Raw genomic sequence first — 18,713 nt, forward strand, 5'->3', positions numbered from 1 at the left:
TGAGGCTGGAGCTTACTGTAGACCAGGTCTAGGGGTCTGCGCCTGGATAGTCTGGTTGGGTCTGGACCTGCTGGAAGCAGGATGAGGCTAACGTTCTTACTGGCAGCTGTGCTGGTGTCTGTGTTCAGCGCTGCCCTGGTGATTGGTGACTTCACCTACACAGACACTTACCATGACCCGGGCAAACAACCCCACACACACACCAACGGGAAACCCGACACACACACGGACAAGGAACACGACACACACACGGACAAGGAACACGACACACACACGGACGCCGGAGACAACGGCGAGCGCGCAGAAAAACACGAGCACACGCAGTCAGACACGCACGCACCCGAATCCCACCCGGACACACACCCGCTCCCGGACAACCATGGGGGCGAGGAGGGGGGCGAGGGCGGGGGCCACAGCCACCGGATCAGCAGCGGCCTGATGCAGTGCGGGGAGTACAGCAACGAGGTGACGGCCAGTGGCCAGTGCCGTCTGACGGCCACGCTGCCTCAGCTGGAGCAGCAGCGCTGCCCCGACATGTTCCGCTGCACGGACGAGGTCTCCTATTGGCTCCACGAGAACCAGGAGAGGAAGCAGCAGATGGAGGACCTGAAGGAGACCATCTCGGAGCTGCAGGAGGAGCTGAGGAACCACCGGCACCGCATCAAGGTTCTGGAGCTGCAGGTGGGTCGCTCTCTCTCTCTCTCTCTCTCTCTCTCTCTCTCTCTCTCTCTCTCTCTGTCTGTCTATCTGTCTATCTGTCTATCTATCTTGGCTGTCCATTTTGCTCTCGCTTGCTCTTTCTCTCTCTCTCTCTCTCTCTCTCTCTCTCTCTCTCTCTCTCTCTCGCTCTCTCTCTCTCTCTCTCTCTCTCTCTCTCTCTCTCTCTCTCTCGCTCTCTCTCTCTCTCTCTCTCTCTCTCTCGCTCTGTCTCTCTCTCTTTCTCTCAGGATGCTAAGTCCTCCTTAACCCGGACCACTAACAGGATTAGTTGAGCTGGTTGGTGCCAGCTGCTCCTCTTCTCTACCCCACTCCACCTCTTCTTCTCTGGGCCATAGCCTTAGCAGACACTCATGTTCCCCCTCACCTCCACACACACACACACACACACACACACACACACACACACACACACACACACACACACACTCTGGACTGACTGGCAGGAGGTATGCAACTAGGAGTATGGCCACTTTCATCAGAGAGGCAGATTCAGGAGCTGGATCTTTCACTATCTTAGCTCTGCGCTGTCACGGTCCCAGCTTCCACACTATCTCCAGCTCTGCTCTGGCCAGGGTTTGTGGGTGTAGACGATTACTAAACATGATAACACCAGTCCCCTCCCGCTCCCTCTCTCCCCTCTCTCCCCTCTCTCCTTCTCCCAGGCGGAGGAGAGGAACCACCTGAACTCGTCCCTGGAGCAGCGCTTCCGTGCGCTGGAGCTGCAGTACGCGGAGACGGACACCCTGCTGCACGTGCATGGCACCCTGCTGCTGGAGCTGCAGGCGCAGGTCCGCAACCTGACCGTGACCGTGGAGCGCGTCAAGCGCAACCCCGGCTGCATGATCAACATCGTCAGGACCTCACCCCTGCTCAGCACGCAGCAGGCCCTGCACCCAGGTACGCACACACACACACACACACACACACACGCACTGCCCTAACACACACACTCACACGTCTTATGCTTCTTAGTGCATTGTATTAAAAAAGCATCCAGTCATGATGTGTGTGTGTGTGCGTGTGTGTGCGCGTGCATGTGTGTGTGTGTGTGGGGTACCCCCTAGAGGTGCAGCATGTGAGAAACTGTCCCATAGACTGTGCGTCTCTCTACTACAACGGAGTGCATCGTTCTGGGGTGTACACTGTGGTGCCTTCCCTGGGCTCTCTCCCTGTGGAGGTCTACTGTGACATGGAGACAGAGGGTGAGACTCACACACACACATAAACACACACACGTACTCACACACACATACCTACATACACACATCTACGTCGAAGCGTTCACCTGTGCTGGCGTGTGTGTGTCGTCCAGGCGGGGGCTGGACGGTGTTCCAGCGGCGTCAGGATGGGAAGGTGAACTTCAACCGTAACTGGCAGGACTACAGGGACGGTTTTGGGGAGCTGAGGGCCGAGCACTGGCTGGGGAACGACCATCTGCACCACCTGACAGGCCAGGGAGACTACAGCCTGAGGATAGACCTGGAGGACTGGACACACAAACACAAACACGCTCTCTACCAGAGCTTCAGGTGGCAAACACACACACACACACACACACTAATACGCACACACTGGGTTTCAATCCCTTCCTCTCTTCCTCTAAATATCACAGCAAAAACACACAAGTCATACACACACGCACGTCACAAAGAAATGCAGCTACACACAGAAATCCCCTTCACCAAATGTAAACGCGTGTGTGTGTGTGTCCACCATGCAGCATAGAGGATGAGGAAAACCAGTTCCGCCTCCATGTGTCTGGCTTCAGCGGCACAGTGGAGGACTCGTTCGGGTGGTACCACGACAAGCAGAGCTTCAGCACCCCAGACACAGGTAACATCTGTGCTGAGATCTCCCATGCAGGGTGGTGGTACCATCAGTGCTTCTACGCCAACCTCAATGGAGTCTACTACAAGGTACCATGATGACAGCGGTGCACAGACACACACAAATAATCACAAAAACATGCCCACACACATACACACCCACAGTATACAGTCACGTGTACACACGCGCACACACATATGCACCATCACAGCAACAACAAAATCGAGCACACGTGTTTTCCAAACAACTCTCGGGAACCAGCAGAATACAGTCAAGTGTGCTGGAAGCCCTTGTGCTGGGAGTGGAGAGGTGACTGTCGTGTGTGTTTGTCGCCACCAGGGGGGGCGCTACCTGTCCAAGAGTAAGAACCTGTTGGGACCTGATGGAGTGGTCTGGTACACCTGGAAGGACTCTGATTATTACTCCATGAGGAAGGTCACCATGATGATACGACCACGAACCTTTCGGCCGCGCCTGTCTCCGTGACGTCTCCTCGACGACGGGAGTGGCCGTGACATCACAGACACAGCTGGTCGGGGGAGTCACACCATTGGCTGAGGTGCTCGCGGAGTAGCCCACATACCAGGGGTCAGCACGCCATGGAATGGACAGAGGGGCTGGGCAGAGGGGATGGCCGGCATTGTGATTTTCCCTTTGTCGTGAGAGAGAGAGAGAGAGAGAGGAGAGAGAGAGAGAGAGAGAGAGAGAGAGAGAGAGAGAGAGAGAGAGAGAGAGAGAGAGAGAGAGAGAGAGAGAGAGAGAGAGAGAGAGAGGGAGAGAAAGAGAGAACTAAATAAAAACCAAGATAGGGAGATAGAGAGGATAGGAGAAAGACAGAGAAAGTGGGAGAGAAAGGGAAAAGACAGAGAAATGGAAAGAAGGAGCGAGGGAGAGAGTTTGATGTTTAGTAAGAGACACGTACAACAGGAGTAGAGGGATTGAATTGTGAATATTAAGGACATGCTCCATGTCTGTAAATGTGTGTATACTGTGTATATCTGATGCAGGACAGTCTGGGTATGTGGCCAACACAGGCCTTGATCTCTGGCCCTGGTCACAGGCCCTGGTCACAGGCCCTGGTCACAGGCCCTGGTCACAGGCCCTGGTCACAGGCCCTGGTCACAGGCCTGGTCACAGGCCCTGGTCACAGGCCCTGGTCACAGGCCCTGGTCACAGGCCCTGGTCACAGGCCCTGGTCACAGGCCCTGATCTCTGGCCCTGATCACAGGCCCTGGTCACAGGCCCTGGTCACAGGCCCTGGTCACAGGCCCTGGTCACAGGCCCTGGTCACAGGCCCTGATCTCTGGCCCTGATCACAGGCCCTGATCACAGGCCCTGGTCACAGGCCCTGGTCACAGGCCCTGGTCACAGGCCCTGGTCTCCAGCCCTGGTCACAGGCCCTGGTCACGGTCCCTGCTACTGACTCCCACCGCAACAAGGGAGGAGTAACGATACATACCTGTACAGCTCTAGGCAACTGGGGACAGTGGCTTTGAGTAATTGACATTCCCAAGCAGTCACACTGAAACACAGTTGCTGTACAATTATGTGTTTACATTCTCTTTGTAAAGGAGAGGTCTTTAAACGTTAAGCTCTTTGGGAAGTTTTCTACATTTTGTTTGCCTGGTTAGTTCTGTCAGAATGTCTGTGTGGGTTTTGTCTTTCCAACACTTGTTGCTTTTCAACTGCTGTTCGCCTTTTTAAACAATAAAAACTGAATCGCTTTGAAAAGTTGAAAAACAGTTACACAGAACAACACCATGCCGTATATATGGTTAATGCATGAGCCCCGATGCCCGGAAATCAGTAGGCTTGTGTGTGGCTGTGTGTATGTCTGTGAGTTAGTATGAGTGTGTGTGTAGTATCTCTGTGCACATAAAGGCAGGTATGTATGTGCGTAGGTGTACAGTATGAGTAGGTAAGTGAGTGTTGCGTGTTAGTTGGCAGGCCAGTTCCTAAGCTGTGCTCCATAGATATCCTTATCTCCCTGCGACCCACTGGAACATCATAATCCTGTCTGTCATTGACAGAGAGGGGAGGAAGGAAGGGGAGAGAGGGGAGGAAGGAAGGGGAGAGAGGGGGGGCAGGGAGGGGAGAGAGGGGGGGCAGGGAGGGGGAGAGATGGAGAAAAGTGGGAGGAGAGGAGGTAAGTCGTGAGAGAATTTCCCCATTCAAAATGCCAGGCCATCAAATTAAAAAAATACACAAACATTCATAACAATTGAATTGAAATGGTCAGGTTGTCATTGATCAGACACACACTCCTGTCTCCAGTCAAAGATGAACCACTTCCTTTCCCCACTTCCTGCCGAAGGGTTCAAAGGTCATGGCAAGCAACCCCACCAGGAAGCCCAGAACACTGGCTCTGCTCTTAACTACAGAAGAAAGCTTTCCTCCTGGAAACATCAACACTATTCCCCAAGGACACACCCTCCACTGCACACACTCACAAAAACAACAAAAATCACTCAAAACAACAATGAGTGATACAAATAAAATTTTATTTTCCCAGATTGTGAAAAAATGTTACATACTGTTATATTTACACAATTTACTGTTAGCAGACTCAAAATAAACCATCAACAGAGTAGTTTTGTAACTAGACTAGATGGGTTTCCTTATACACATATTTATATCATATTTCAAATCATAGTTGACATATATTAAATGTTTTGTTAATTAAATTTGGTCCCAACAAACAAAATGTTTAATTCCCTTACAGCGCAAGGCCACCAAAGAGAGCTCCAGTGGAGAGAGAGAGAGAGAGAGAGAGAGAGAGAGAGAGAGAGAGAGAGAGAGAGAGAGAGAGAGAGAGAGAGAGAGAGAGAGAGAGAGAGAGAGAGAGAGAGAGAGAGAGAGAGAGAGAGAGAGAGAGAGAGAGAGAGAGAGAGATAGAGAGAGAGAGAGAGAGAGAGAGAGAGAGAGAGAGAGAGAGAGAGAGAGAGAGAGGTTAGTGAATGTGAAAAGTGTCTCTAAATGTGTTTGTGTGAACTGGACTGATGGTTCAGGGGGAGGAGAGGAAGGAGAGGAGGGGGGCGGTGGAAGCACACTGCCAGCAGTGTGCTGTTTGTGAGGAGAGAGGGAGGAGGAGAGAGAGGGAAGAGGAGAGAGAGGGAGGAGGAGAGAGAGGGAGGAGGAGAGAGTGGGAGGAGGAGAGAGAGGGAGGAGGAGAGAGAGGGAGGAGAGAGAGGGAGGAGAGAGAGGGAGGGAGGAGGGGAGAGAGGCAGGAGGAGAGGGAGGGAGGAGGAGAGAGGGAGGGAGGAGGAGACAGGGGTTGAAGTGGCTCAGTCACCTACACACTCTCCCTTATTGACACAGACATGAAACAGGTACCAGTCCTGGGCTGTAGACAGAGCAGCTCTCTCTGACCTGACTGGGAAACAGGAAGAACGGGACAGAGAGGAAGAAGAGGTTGAGGATGAAGAGGGTGAGGACGAAGAGGATGTTGTAGCAGCTTCAGTCTGAGTTACAGATGGGTGGGGGGAGAAGTGTATCAGAGTGTGGCATTTCTTTTTCTTCACAGTGTGGTAAACTTTCCCAAAGCTTGTCTCAGCTTGTCAGCGATCTATAACATAAATAAACAAAATTGAAACTACTTTAATACATTAATTACTCCTTTTAAATGTTGGACATAATGAAAACATCCCCTCTCCATCTTTTTCTCCACCTTCCCCTCCTTCTTTCTCTCAATCCCTTGTTCTTCTCACCGTGTCATAGAATATGATCTGCTCCTTCAGATAGAGTTGCATGACCCGGTTGTAGTCATAGATACGGTTGCTATGAAAGTGGTTCATCTCAGCTGTGAACACAACAGGCAGGTGGAGAGAGTCAGGTTACACACCCTGCAGGTGTGTGAGTGTGTGTGTGCGTGTGTGTGTCGTACCTTGTAATGAGTAAGACATGGTGCTGATGCGTTTGGCCATGGTGAGCTTGTCCTGGGATGTGATCTTTCCAGCTGCAACCATTTTGTCTCCCTCCTTCACCTTCTCTATCGCTGCCTGGACACACAAGCACACGGACACACAGTCTCAGGACAAATCCTTCAGTAAACCAGACCTCTACTGCTATGCTGTGGTCTCTAAAAACACAGTAGCATTCGAGACAGACAGACAGACAGCAGAGTAGCAGACAGACAGACAGACAGACAGACAGACAGACAGCAGACAGACAGACAGACAGACAGACAGACAGACAGACAGACAGCAGAGTAGCAGACAGACAGACAGACAGACAGAGACAGCAGACAGACAGACAGACAGACAGCAGAGTAGCAGACAGACAGACAGACAGACAGCAGAGTAGCAGACAGACAGACAGACAGACAGACAGACAGACAGACAGACAGACAGACAGACAGACAGACAGACAGACTGGGCTGGACACACACAGCACAGCAGAGGAGCAGGCAGACAGACAGACAGACAGACAGACAGACAGACTGGGCTGGACACACACAGCACAGCAGAGGAGCAGGCAGACAGACAGACAGACAGACAGACAGACAGACAGACTGGGCTGGACACACACAGCAGCATAACTACCTTGTGGAATCCTATGGTGTCGGGGAAGCAGCCCAGCAGACCCTTGTACTCATTGTTGGTCTCCATCAGATAATGCAGATCTCTCCTTGGCTGCAGTCAAACACGAGAAACCAAAACAACAGGATTGATTTGTGGTCGTAAGGTGAAGGGTTTGACTTGGAGAGAAACACAGAGGGGGAGGGGATATGGAGGGGTGGGAAAGGTATGGGGGTGAGGATTGTGAGAGGGGGTTTGGGTGGGGGTGCATGGGGGGGGGGGGGTTGAGGAAACAGGAAGTACATCTTCGATCAGCAAAGGAAACGGTCCAAGGACAGAAATGACCAGTGTGCAGAGTCAGGATGTGTGTGTAGATGTGTGTGTTTGTGTGAGTGTGTATTACCTGTTCAGCTACTATCAGTGCAATTTCCTCATACGTTTTCCCTGCAGCTGTCAGTGCGTCTGTCAACGTTGCCTCTCCTGAACACACACACACACACAGGACAGTCAGCATATCCTCAGTATGTAGGACAGAGACATCTCCATGAGCAGGGGATAATTTATCTACCTTTATATCCACTGGTGTTGAAGACTGAAGACAGGTTTTGAAAGGCCTTGCCAATCCTCTGGTACTCCTTGGGCAAAGCTGCACATAGAAAGACAGGAAATTACATGTTAAAAACGCCTGTGATTGGGGGTTTGTGTGTGTGTGTGTGTGTGTGTGTTCAGATACTTACGCCCCGTGCAGCGTTTCCAGTGCACCTGGCCGACATTGAGCAGGTCTTTCACCCCATCATCCATGGCCTTGGTGAATCTACTGTACATCTCACATTTCTGCTCCCTACACACACAAACACACACATACAGGACCGTCTATAACTTTTGCACAGCGTTAGTGCTATTGTGTGTGTATGTGTGTGTTTCACATACACTTCATGGGGTTCCATGTCTAGAGCATCAGGGTCTATGAAGAAGAAGATCATGGGTCCGATGTTCTCATCTTTCTCCGCTTTCCTCTTCCCCATCTTCCACTCCTACACACACACACACACACACACACACACACACACACACACACACACACACACACACACACACACACACACACACACACACACACACACACACACACACACACACACACACACACACACACACACACATACATCCAGATGTATTACACAGCTACTAGAAATACACAGGAACCAGAACCAAAAATACACACACACACCCAGCAAGAATACACACAAAGCCTCGCCCAGTCCACACACACCTTCTCGTCTCGGTAGGTGAGGAAGAGCTGGAATGCCTCACTGCTGCACACCACCGGGTGGCGACACATGCGGTTCATCCAGCCCTGCAGACGCTCCATCCTCATCCTGATGAACTCCTCCTCAAAACGACCTGCCAGGCAACACACACACACACACGCTCAGGGGACCACACAAGATGGCCGACTTCTCCTAGCCCCGGAGAGAGAGCACTTCATGGGGCGCCCGGTAGATCAGCGGTTAAGTGTGCGTACTATGTAGGCGGAGGCCTTTGCACGGCGGGCCCGGGTTCAAATCTAGCCTTGGCCCTTTGCTTTGTCTTCCCCTTTCTTTCTCACTGCCTTTTCCTGACACACTTTACAAACTGTCCAATAAAGCATGTGAAATAGAAATCACTTCATGCTGAAGGATCATTTAAATGCGGCATCTGTGATGGCAACCACTGACCTGTGACCTGTTTGTCAGGGAGGGAGGGGATGGGGACGGCCGAGCCAAACTTGTGCAGCAGTCGCTCGTACAGCCAATCAAAATGCTTATATCGGTGATTGACAGGTCGATTGGTTGTCTGGAAGAGAACATCAAGGCAGAGATCAACATAATGATATTCTCTTTGTGTGACTGACATTAGGGGTGAGCTGGTGTGTGTGTGTGTGACTCACATTAGGGGTGAGCTAGTGTGTGTGTGTGACTCACATTAGGGGTGACCTGGTACTCAATGTAGCTCTTGAGGCCGTACATCTTGGAGCCCTTCTTGGGGTCGGCAACGACACAGTCCAGAGGAGACTGAGGGTAGAGCCACACCGGGCCCACCTCCCCCATCTGGAGCGGGAGGGAGAGAGACATAGACACAGAGTGTGAGAGAGAGACACAAAGAGACAGAGAGATACAAAGGGAGAGAGACAGACAGAGGGGGAACATGGAGCCAGTAAAACAAGATGGAGCCAGTCAGAGTGATGTATGGAGGGCTGTGCATCTGGAGGGGTGAAGGGGTCTGTATGGAGGGGTGTATGGGTCTGTATGTAGGCGTGAAGGGGTCTGTATGGAGGGGTGTATGGGTCTGTATGTAGGGGTGAAGGGGTCTGTATGGAGGGGTGTATGGGTCTGTATGTAGGGGTGAAGGGGTCTGTATGTAGGGGTGTAGGGGTCTGTATGTAGGGGTGTAGGGAGTCAGGTGGCTAAGCGGGTAGAGCATCGGGCTATTAATCTGAAGGTTGCCAGTTTGATTCCTGGCCGGTCATGTGACGTTGTGTCCTTGGGCAAGGCACTTCACCCTACTTTCCTCGGGGAGAATGTCCCTGTACTTACTGTAAGTCGCTTTGGATAAGAGCGTCTGCTAAATGACTAAATGTAAATGTGTAGGGGTTTGAGTGTAGAGGTCTGTATGGAGGGGTGTGTATGGAGGGGTCTGTATGGAGGGGTGTAGAGGTCTGTATGGAGGGGTCTGTATGGAGGGGTCTGTATGGAGGGGTCTGTAGGGGTCTGTATGAAGGGGTGTAGGGACTAGGCTAGACTTACATAGATGGGCAGTCTGTCTTTTCCCCTGGCTGGGAGGCTTCCTAGCAGGAACACTTCTGGGTTAGAAGTCTTAGAGAAGGGAAACCTGTTCATACAGGACACATCACACTGCTGCTTATCTGCCGTGTGTGTGTGTGTGTGTGTATGGTTCGTACTTGTTGTGTGATATCTTCATGGTGGATGATGTGTGTGTGTGTGTGTGGTCCTTACTTGTTGTGTGATATCTTCATGGTGGATGATGTGTGTGTGTGTGTGGTCCTTATTTGTTGCGTGACATCTTCATGGTGGATGATGTGTGTGTGTGTGGTTCTTACTTGTTGCGTGATATCTTCATGGTGGATGATGTGTGTGTGTGTGGTTCTTACTTGTTGCGTGATATCTTCATGGTGGATGACTGTGTGTTGCGCCCCATGGCCCCTGGCTCCATGGCCCCTGGCTCCATGGCCCCTGGCTCCATGGCCCCTGGCTCGTCCTCCCCATGGGGGTCAGTGTAGCCCGCCGTGGACCTGTCATCATCCCACTCATCATCCCACTCACCATCATCATCCTCACCTCCACCTACGCACACGCAGAAATATATATATATTTTTTTTTAAACAGTGTGTGTGTGTGTGTGTAGTTACCTTTGCTCTGCTGTGTGTGTTAGTGTAGTCACCTGTGCTTTGCGCGCGCGCGTGCGTGTAGTCACCTGTAGTCTGCTGATCCCATCCTCCAGCTGTGTCAGTTGTATAAGCTCCGCCTCCACAGCTTGGGTCGGTGCCATTGGCAACCTGCAAACAACATCAACACTGAATCCTGGGAATTCCTTAAACATAAACAATATACCCCCCCCCCTCCCCCCCACCCACAGCCCCACCCACCCCCACACACACCCAGCTAAATAAGGAGCTATTAGGTCTCCAAGCACAAAGGCCCAATACCTCTAATCTGGCCCTGAGTGGTCAGGGACACTTGGAATTGTCCTAACTTTTCCCCCTATACAGCGCCTGACTATGGTATTGTTGTTTACCTGTTTGTGTGTGTGTTCAAGTATCTCTTTAAGTACTTTGTCCGCTGGCTAAGGTCATCTATGTACCTGCGTGTGTGCGTGCGGGAGGAAGTGTGTACATAAATAAATGTCTTAATGGTTGAAGCGAGCTTTGGGCTGACCTTGGTTGTGCAAATTGCTATGACTACATCCACATCCTATTTCTCTGTGTCTACAACCATCTCCAGTGTTTTGTCAGTGGCCGATGATGTCGAGTCTCTCTGCTTAATGGATGGCTGAAGTTTTTGTCAATGACCAACATGCCTGAGTTGTGGAACACTTTAATCTGGTGATGATCTTAGTTCTGAATGGTACCCAATCAGTACCCTCCGTCAGAATGATTTGCATGTGGACCGGGGACACACACCCCACTGTGTCAGTCACTGAGGCGATCTATGATGTCATTGGATATTATATAACTATTTAATAAACAAAGGGTCTTGTCCCAGCTCACTTTGGCTCCTCCCCCAACCCCCCCCCCCCCCCTCTCTCTCTCTCTCTCTCTCTGCCTTCCTTTATGACTCTCTCTCTCTGTTCCTCTCACTCTTAAAAGTATTCCTCTATCTCTTCTTCCTCGTCATTCCTCTCAGACTACTTCCTCCCTCCCCTCCCTTCTCCGGTCAGCCTGATCTCTAACTCATTCAAATGAACTCCGAATTGGTATTGAAACTACCAGATAGGATCCATAGGTTCTAGAGGGGGAACCGACAGAGCTCATTATCCAGGAACCCTTCCCCCGCCCCGCCCCGCCCCCTGCTCCAGAAAGCCTGCAGGGATACCGAGTAGCTGCTACGGTAACAAGCAAGGAATGATTTTGTACTGAGCTGCTTGGATTCAAAAAGCCCATAATAAGCACATCATACTCTACCTTTATCAAACCCAAGTGTGCACAAGTGTGTGTGTGTGTTTAGGTGAGTGTGTGTAATACCTGTTTGTTGTCTGCAGCTGCCTGACTGTAGGTACTTGTATAGGCAGTGGCAGTCTGTGCTCCACTCAGCTGAGAGAGGTGAGAGACGGAGGGAAGGAGAGATGAAGGGATGGAACGAGGGAGGAATGGAGAGAGGTAAGAGGATGAAAGCATTCCTGGTTTTCCTGTGCAGACATTCTTCTACAGTACACCAGTAGCTACTACAGTATAGTAAAGTATGGCATAAAACACACACACACACACAAACGTGGGAATCATCTAGTACTGCATGTGTTTCCTTCAGTCATCCATAATCAACAACAGATGCCCACTACACACACACAAACAAACACACACACCTCCAAGTAATCTTCCGGCACGAGTCCACACTCTCCTCTTGAGTTCTGAACTTCTATCCAGCCTCCACCTACATTCTGCAGGACATAAATAATTACTGGTGTGTGCAGGATTGAATGTGTGTGTACAGATGTTTGTGTGTGTGACAGTGTGTGTGACAGTGTGTGTGTGTGACAATGTGTGTGTGTGACAGTGTTTGTGTGTGACAGTGTGTGTGTTCCATCTTTTACCTGGTTGATCACAGTGAGGGTCTCTCCTTCTCTAACAGTCAGCTCATTGTTGCCAGGTTCAGCGGTAAAGTCGTATAACACTTGGGCCTGAAACACAGTTAACAAAAGTGTGTGTGTGTGCGTGTGTGTGTGTGTGTGTGGGGGGGGGTGACAGATAAATAAAGGGACCAGGAAGATTCTGGAAATCCGGAGGACATAGCGCATGGCATCTGACCTATGACCTCTCTCTCTCTCTCTCTCTCTCTCTCTCTCTCTCTCAGATACACACACACACCTTGGTATCTATGTTGGCCCTGGTTCACACATCCTGCCTGGACATTCCTTTGTCATTAAACCAGAGGGCCAAGGCAGCTAGGCTGCAGATAGCAACTGTGGTCACAATGAGAGAATACTAGTGCTGTAACTCCAGGCTTATCCTTGTGTTGACTTGATTTATCTTATTTACAGTACTTGGGCCTACTTCTTCTTGGGCAAGAAGAAGGGGCAGAACGGCGATCATACACGCACGTACTGTACATGCACGCGCACAGAAGTCTACACACACCGCTAAAAGCGAATGACTACGTGGTGTGAGTAGGCTATTATGGGAAGAAACCTGTGTAGCAACCTCATGACAACAACAACAACAACAACAACAGTAAACTAGCAGCCAAACAATACTATTCTGTAATCTGGAGTACTGGTACAGATAATACTCCACTGACTCGAGTATTCCCCTATAAATAGAGTTGGTCCCTGGTTAGGTCAAAACATTAACAAGCACATCATTTGTGTGGTATTCAGTACCTTGGCAGCCATCGCTGAAACATTTAGAAGTTTTCCTCGTGTTATCGTCTTCACAAAAACGGTCCTCAGCCGGTGCCAGTGCCGTCGCACAAGAAATGAGTCGTTCACAAAGTTTCAGAATAAAAAAAACGTTCCTATCCACTGGTGTGATGCAATTCTGCTAAAGAGCTTCACGAACTACGACACCGCCATCCATTTCTATGCAAACAAGTCATTCCCGTTTTTCCTCCCCTGATGTTTAGTTTCCCACCCACAGTCCAAGAAAATGACAACCCGGAAAAGAAAGAATTCGCTGGGAGCGCTCGAGCGTGAATAGTTCTGTGACAACTTCTCTTATCAGGGTGTGGATGCAGTAACAGTTGTTTATTTCTCCTAACTGTCAGCGATAGCCAGCTGTCACAGATTGATCTAATGAAAATACATAGAAGGGCTTCGTTTGCAACAGCTAAAATATAGGATATTTCAAGACAACTGTCTGACTTATTGCCGTAAGTGCCTTGCGAGCAAACCAAAACTTATACTAGGACAGAAATTTGGGTGTGTAAACAAACAACAGGTATCGACTGTATGCACCAATATGAAGTTTATTTATGCGGCAATGTTTTCATTTCAGTACTTCAATGCAGTTCTGTTCGTAGTTAGGGACCGTCCGCTTTTATAAAATATTTTCAAAGAACAACTTGGCTAAGTAGCGCCCTCTATGGGTAGATTGAAGGACATAAAGGAGAGATTGAAATATACAAATACATATTTTTTAAAGAAATGTTGGGACGCAAGGGAAATAACTCGTAATGCTGTTTCTCATGTGGTTGAGTCCGGAAGAAAACCTCACAGTTACCGCCGCGAGGGCAATTCCGCATTGAATAAAGCGTGACACTGACAGTGCAATGTCAGTATTCTGTCATGTAATGCCATCTAGTGGCATTGCAAGATGCATTTTCTCTAAAGAAGGATCAAACTTCGATAATGCAAAAATCCAGGCTTTGGATTGATTTTCAGTGGAATTGATTGATAAATCAATACCACTTTGTTGGTATTAGCACATATGGATTGACTTCTGTAATTTACAGTTTCAATCTCTATTTGACCTCTCTCTCATCCCCCATCTCTCCCCTACCTCTTTCTCCCTCGTAGCCAGGTTAAGGTGATTAATAAGTCTATTTCTGTCTTTGGAGGGAGGAAGCAGGCTGGGGAGAGAGAGAGAGGCACAGAGAGAGAGAGGCACAGAGAGAGAGGCACAGAGAGAGAGAGACAGAGAGAGAGGGCGAGAGAGAGAGAGAGAGAGAGAGAGGCACAGAGAGAGAGAGGCACAGAGAGAGAGGCACAGAGAGAGAGAGACAGAGAGAGAGGGCGAGAGAGAGAGAGCGCGAGAGAGAGGCACAGAGAGAAGAGACATAAAGAGAGCACAGGTGTGTGTGTGTGAGAGAGGGAGAGCAATATTGAGGGAAATAGAGCGTGAGTGGGAAAAGTGGAAGCAAATAAAAAGATAGAGATACAGTGAAGAAAGTGAGAAAAAGTAAAAGCAATAGTGCTAGGGAGAGAAAGGAAGGGACAAATGGAAGGAGAGAGGGATGGAGGGAGATAGAGGGAGATAGAGGGAGAGAGGGAGGGAGGGAGGGATGGAGAGAGAAAGAGAGAGAAAGAGAGAGAGAAAGAGAGAGAGAGAGAGAGAGAGAGAGAGAGAGAGAGAGAGAGAGAGAGAGAGAGAGAGAGACAGAGAAGCCTAAAGCAGCCTTTGGGATTACAGCTCACGCTGTGGGTCATAGGGGGATACTTAGTCACACAAAATCTGGATGTTTGTTTTCCTGTCTGTCTACTGTTCATATCGGCAACCTCCCCCCATATTAGTAACCCATACACACACACTCACACACAACATCATCATCATCGCCTCCCTATGTTAACAGTTAGACTAGACAGGCAACACTTTCTCACTTGTGTTAAGATAGGCATGCAGCTAGGATCCCGTGCGTGTGTGTGATAAGTTTTAGGAGGAGGAGCGACAGTCAGGTGTCTGATCTCACAGAAAAAAATAGCTGTCCAGGATTCCTTTTTGTCGGCTGCTGTCAGTCGCGCTTCAATGAGTGTTCTCCCTGTTTAGTGTGTGTCTGTGCATGCACACGCTTGTGTGTGTGTGTGGTTGTTCCTATGGTTGTTTCCAGGTGTGTGTGTTTTCCTGTGTACCGGTGTGTGTCCTGGTATGTGTGCCTGTGTGTGTGCCCTTTTTCTACAGTAGTAGATGAGACAGGCAGGACATTGTCTCCAGAGAGGCAGCCGAGGGAAGGCAGGTGTTCTGCCTTCCGCCTTCAGCTGCCTGAAGACCCACACACCCCTCCTGCTGTCTGGGGAGGAGGAGGAGGAAGAAGAAGAGGAGGAGGAGGAAGAGGAGTACAAAGGTGTGTGTCAATGATCCATGTGTGTGTATGTTGTGTGTGTGAGAGAGGGAAAGAGAGAAAGTATGTGTGTGACCTTACCTAAACCCTTGGAGGCCTGTTGATTGGGTGCTGCTTCAAATACCTGATTGGTTGCCTAGAGACAGACCCTTCAGTTGAGGGCTTCTAGAGCTGGTGTGCGTTCACACTACAGTACTATACACAGTCTACACTGTAGACTCTACAGTACAGTAGAAGGGAGTAGGGAGTAAGGTTGGGCATTGGGGGGGGCGGGCAGGGGCACAAGGTTGGGCTGTTGGGGGGCTGTTATGACAATGTACAGTTGAATAGGGATAAAGCATGGGGGTTTCACAAAGCACCACAACTGGCAACCTGCCAAAACAGAGAGAGAGAGAGAGAGAGAGAGAGAGAGAGAGAGAGAGAGAGACAGTAAAAGAGAGAGAGAGTGAAAGAGAGGAGGGGGTCAGGGTGGGAGTGTGTGATAGACAGTGTGGGAGGGGAAAGAAGGAGACAGTGAGTGGGAGAGAGAGAGAGGGGGAGAGAGAGAGAGTTAGAGCGAGGTATGGGAGTGTTTCAGGGTTCGAACTTGTGTTTCCCTATGAGCGAGTGCAGTCAGAGAGTTCCTCTTTGTTGGGTGAGACTCACACACAGTCCCACTGGCCGCCTCTGAGAGAGACTATGCTGTGCATGAAAGGTAAGGCTCTGGGAGAAAGAGAGAAGAAGGGGGGATGGAGGGAGGGCAAGAAATGGAGAGTCCTGGGGAGTACCTGGGAGAATGGCATTACTGTTAGAGTTTTTCTGGAGTGTTTTGCAAGTGACGAGACCGAAAACAGAACAAAGAAAGATGTTTGTTTAACCTTTTCGTGTGAGAAAACAAAAGTTCGTAAACCCTTTCTTTCCCCTGTTTTTCTTCAGCTCTTCCTCTGCTTTTTTCCATCTTTATCTGTTCTTTTGTTTCTTTGCAAGGAAGTGTGGTTAGCAGGGAGAGGGGGGGAGTGTCAGTTACAGCAATCCTGCCAAAGTTTACAGGGCCGAAGACTCCTCCAGCTGTGAGGGTGTGTGTGTATGCATTGTGTGTGTGTGCATGTATGCATGTATGTGTGCTGCGTGTGTGTGGATTTGTATGTGTATACTGCGTGTGCATGTATGTGTGTGTATGCACGTTTATGTGAATGTTGTGTGTATGAATGTGTGTTTTTGTCTGTTTTTTGTTTGGGTGTGTATGTGTCTTCTTTGTGTACTTGTGAGTGTGCGGTTATTTGAGGGGATAGAGATGTAGGTCATAGATTTAACTTGTCAGGGGTCTCTGAGTAACTCTTGTTCTCACATTCTTTGTTATCTTAGCGACCTTTTAAAATGTGAGTGCATGTGTGTGTGTGTGTGTGTGTGTGTGTGTGTGTGTGTGTGTGTGTGTGTGTGTGTGTGTGAGAGAGAGAGACAGAGAGAGCAAGAGAGAGAGATAGTGAAGGAAAGTTAATGTGTGCCGTATGTTTGTGTGAAACTTTAAACGACTACTAGTTACCAACCTGTCAGTCACATTGTTTGTTGTCTTCTCTGAAGAGATTTGTATTGTCCAGTAATGCACATCTATGTGTGTGTGTGTGTGTGTGGTGTGTAAATGTGATGTGGGGAAGCTTTGGCTGCATGTTAGGACAGGCACATATTTTCTGTTCACCTTCCAAAACTGAAATGTTTCAGCTGTCTCTCTCTTTAGAACTACATGAAACACACACACACACACGTGCAAACATGTAGTGTAGCACTTGGTTTGTCTGTCAAATACACAGCTGACATATAACCAGAACCTTCAAGCAAAAAAAAGGTTATCTCGATAGCTAGAAATGTATCTAAGCTTTCCTACCCGTTTGCCTGCCTACCTGTCTGCTTCTCACTGTTTGTCCATCTGTCTGCCAGTCGGTCTGCCTGCCCCCTAACCCACTCTGTGTGTGTCAGTTTGAGACCCAGTGTTTGGATGTGAAAGGCTTCACTGTTCTGAAAGACATCAAGCAGGCCTTGCTGGTAACTGGACAGAGATTACCTCCTCTCTCACTGAGATAAAGAGCAATCAACAGTCAGGTGACCTTGGCATGAGTCTGATTGGAGAGGACACACGGCCAATCATTGAATCAGCATGACCACATTCCTAATGTAGGCTGTAGCCTTCCACCACAAGATTTAAGGATTGAAGTGTTTAGCTACAGTATTCAGTACTGCTACTAGAACATAGTCTTCCATACAATGTGTGTGTGTATGTGGTGTGTGTGTGTGTGTTTGTATATCCTGTTTTTATTCTGTTAGACAGTAGCCATGTCCATATTAGGACATTCAGGAAGTTACATGCTGCCACAATTCATGTAAGAGACAATGGAGTGGACAATGGAATGGTGTGGGGGGTGTGCAACTGTGTCAAAACTTGGTGTGTGTGTACAGCATGCATATGCGTGTTTGAGTGTATAATAGTGTGTGTGTCAGTATAAGCATGTGTGTGTGTGTGTTTGTGTAAGAGAGTGTCCATGTTTGTGTGTGTGTGTGTGTGTTCGTCAGACTGGAGGACATGTTTTCAGTGGGTGTGGGAGATTCTTGGGGTCTAAGGTCTGGGCTTTCATGCTGAGCACCAGCAATCCACACACTCTAGGAATAACTGGGATAGCTGCGGCAGTGTGTGTACGTCCATTCAAGCATACTTTTCTTTCCTTGTCAGTACTATATTTACCCTGTATTACAGAGGCATGTGAAGCATCCTCAGTTTGTGTGTGTGTGTGTGTTTGTGCTTTCAACAGTTTTCACAACTGATTTTAGAGAGTGTTAGTTTTGGGAGCAGCCAGCAGGTGGAACTAGTGCGATGGGTTCAGACACACCTTACAGTAGCATGTGTGTCTGCGGTAATTACCTACCCCATACTGGACAGCTGCATAGCTGGATAATCCCTGTTAAGAGATTAGACAGAGTAAGAGATAACGAGATGGAGGTGGAGGGAGGGAGAGAGAGAGAGAGAGAGAGAGAGAGAGAGAGAGAGAGAGAGAGAGAGAGAGAGAGAGAGAGAGAGAGAGAGAGAGAGAGAGAGAGAGAGAGAGAGAGAGAGAGAGAGAGAGAGAGAGAGAGAGAGAGAGAGAGAGAGAGAGAGAGAGAGAGAGAGAGAGAGAGAGAGAGAGAGAGAGAGAGA

At 49.3% G+C, this 18,713-nt stretch overlaps 2 protein-coding genes across 5 annotated transcripts; one reads left to right on the forward strand and one right to left on the reverse strand.

Annotated features, from left to right (window-relative positions):
* Positions 1 to 81: 81 nt before the first annotated feature.
* On the forward strand, positions 82 to 3,033 carry LOC146260779 (angiopoietin-related protein 7). Its single transcript, XM_084668577.1, has 7 exons — positions 82 to 181; positions 305 to 681; positions 1,383 to 1,617; positions 1,785 to 1,922; positions 2,033 to 2,249; positions 2,441 to 2,636; positions 2,887 to 3,033. Exons 1-7 carry the CDS (start codon positions 82 to 84, stop codon positions 3,031 to 3,033), a joined length of 1,410 nt encoding a protein of 469 aa, XP_084524703.1.
* Positions 3,034 to 5,029: 1,996 nt separating this feature from the next.
* snx9a (sorting nexin 9a) lies at positions 5,030 to 13,459 on the reverse strand. Of its 4 annotated transcripts, none has more exons than XM_084668142.1 (19): positions 13,158 to 13,458; positions 12,372 to 12,458; positions 12,144 to 12,218; positions 11,806 to 11,874; positions 10,506 to 10,620; positions 10,289 to 10,408; positions 10,216 to 10,258; positions 9,851 to 9,935; positions 9,029 to 9,154; positions 8,783 to 8,900; positions 8,338 to 8,468; positions 7,995 to 8,098; positions 7,802 to 7,905; positions 7,633 to 7,710; positions 7,468 to 7,544; positions 7,089 to 7,178; positions 6,431 to 6,545; positions 6,255 to 6,346; positions 5,030 to 6,112 (listed from the first exon to the last, which is right to left on the reverse strand). In XM_084668142.1, the coding sequence occupies exons 1-19, from the start codon at positions 13,167 to 13,169 to the stop codon at positions 6,065 to 6,067; spliced, it is 1,689 nt and encodes a 562-aa protein (XP_084524268.1). In that variant the 5' UTR covers positions 13,170 to 13,458; the 3' UTR covers positions 5,030 to 6,064. The 4 variants fall into 4 exon arrangements, with proteins under 4 accessions (XP_084524268.1, XP_084524270.1, XP_084524267.1 ...); XM_084668144.1 differs by having other exon boundaries at positions 10,539 to 10,620; positions 13,158 to 13,454; XM_084668141.1 differs by having other exon boundaries at positions 10,216 to 10,408; positions 13,158 to 13,459.
* Positions 13,460 to 18,713: the final 5,254 nt, after the last annotated feature.

Source organism: Hypomesus nipponensis, chromosome 12, assembly GCF_054491055.1.
Source record: "Hypomesus nipponensis isolate SF chromosome 12, ASM5449105v1, whole genome shotgun sequence".
Classification (NCBI taxonomy): domain Eukaryota; kingdom Metazoa; phylum Chordata; class Actinopteri; order Osmeriformes; family Osmeridae; genus Hypomesus; species Hypomesus nipponensis.

Coding starts and splice junctions, on each gene's coding strand:
- LOC146260779 (XM_084668577.1), top strand. CDS start 82: ATGAGGCTAACGTTCTTACTGGCAGCTGTGCTGGTGTCTGTGTTCAGC. Junction 182..304: donor AGACACTTACCATGACCCGG/GCAAACAACCCC, acceptor GCGAGCGCGCAG/AAAAACACGAGCACACGCAG. Junction 682..1,382: donor TCAAGGTTCTGGAGCTGCAG/GTGGGTCGCTCT, acceptor TCCTTCTCCCAG/GCGGAGGAGAGGAACCACCT.
- snx9a (XM_084668141.1), bottom strand. Junction 8,099..8,337: donor TCACCTACCGAGACGAGAAG/GTGTGTGTGGAC, acceptor GTGTGTGTGTAG/GAGTGGAAGATGGGGAAGAG. Junction 7,545..7,632: donor CAACACCAGTGGATATAAAG/GTAGATAAATTA, acceptor GTGTGTGTTCAG/GAGAGGCAACGTTGACAGAC.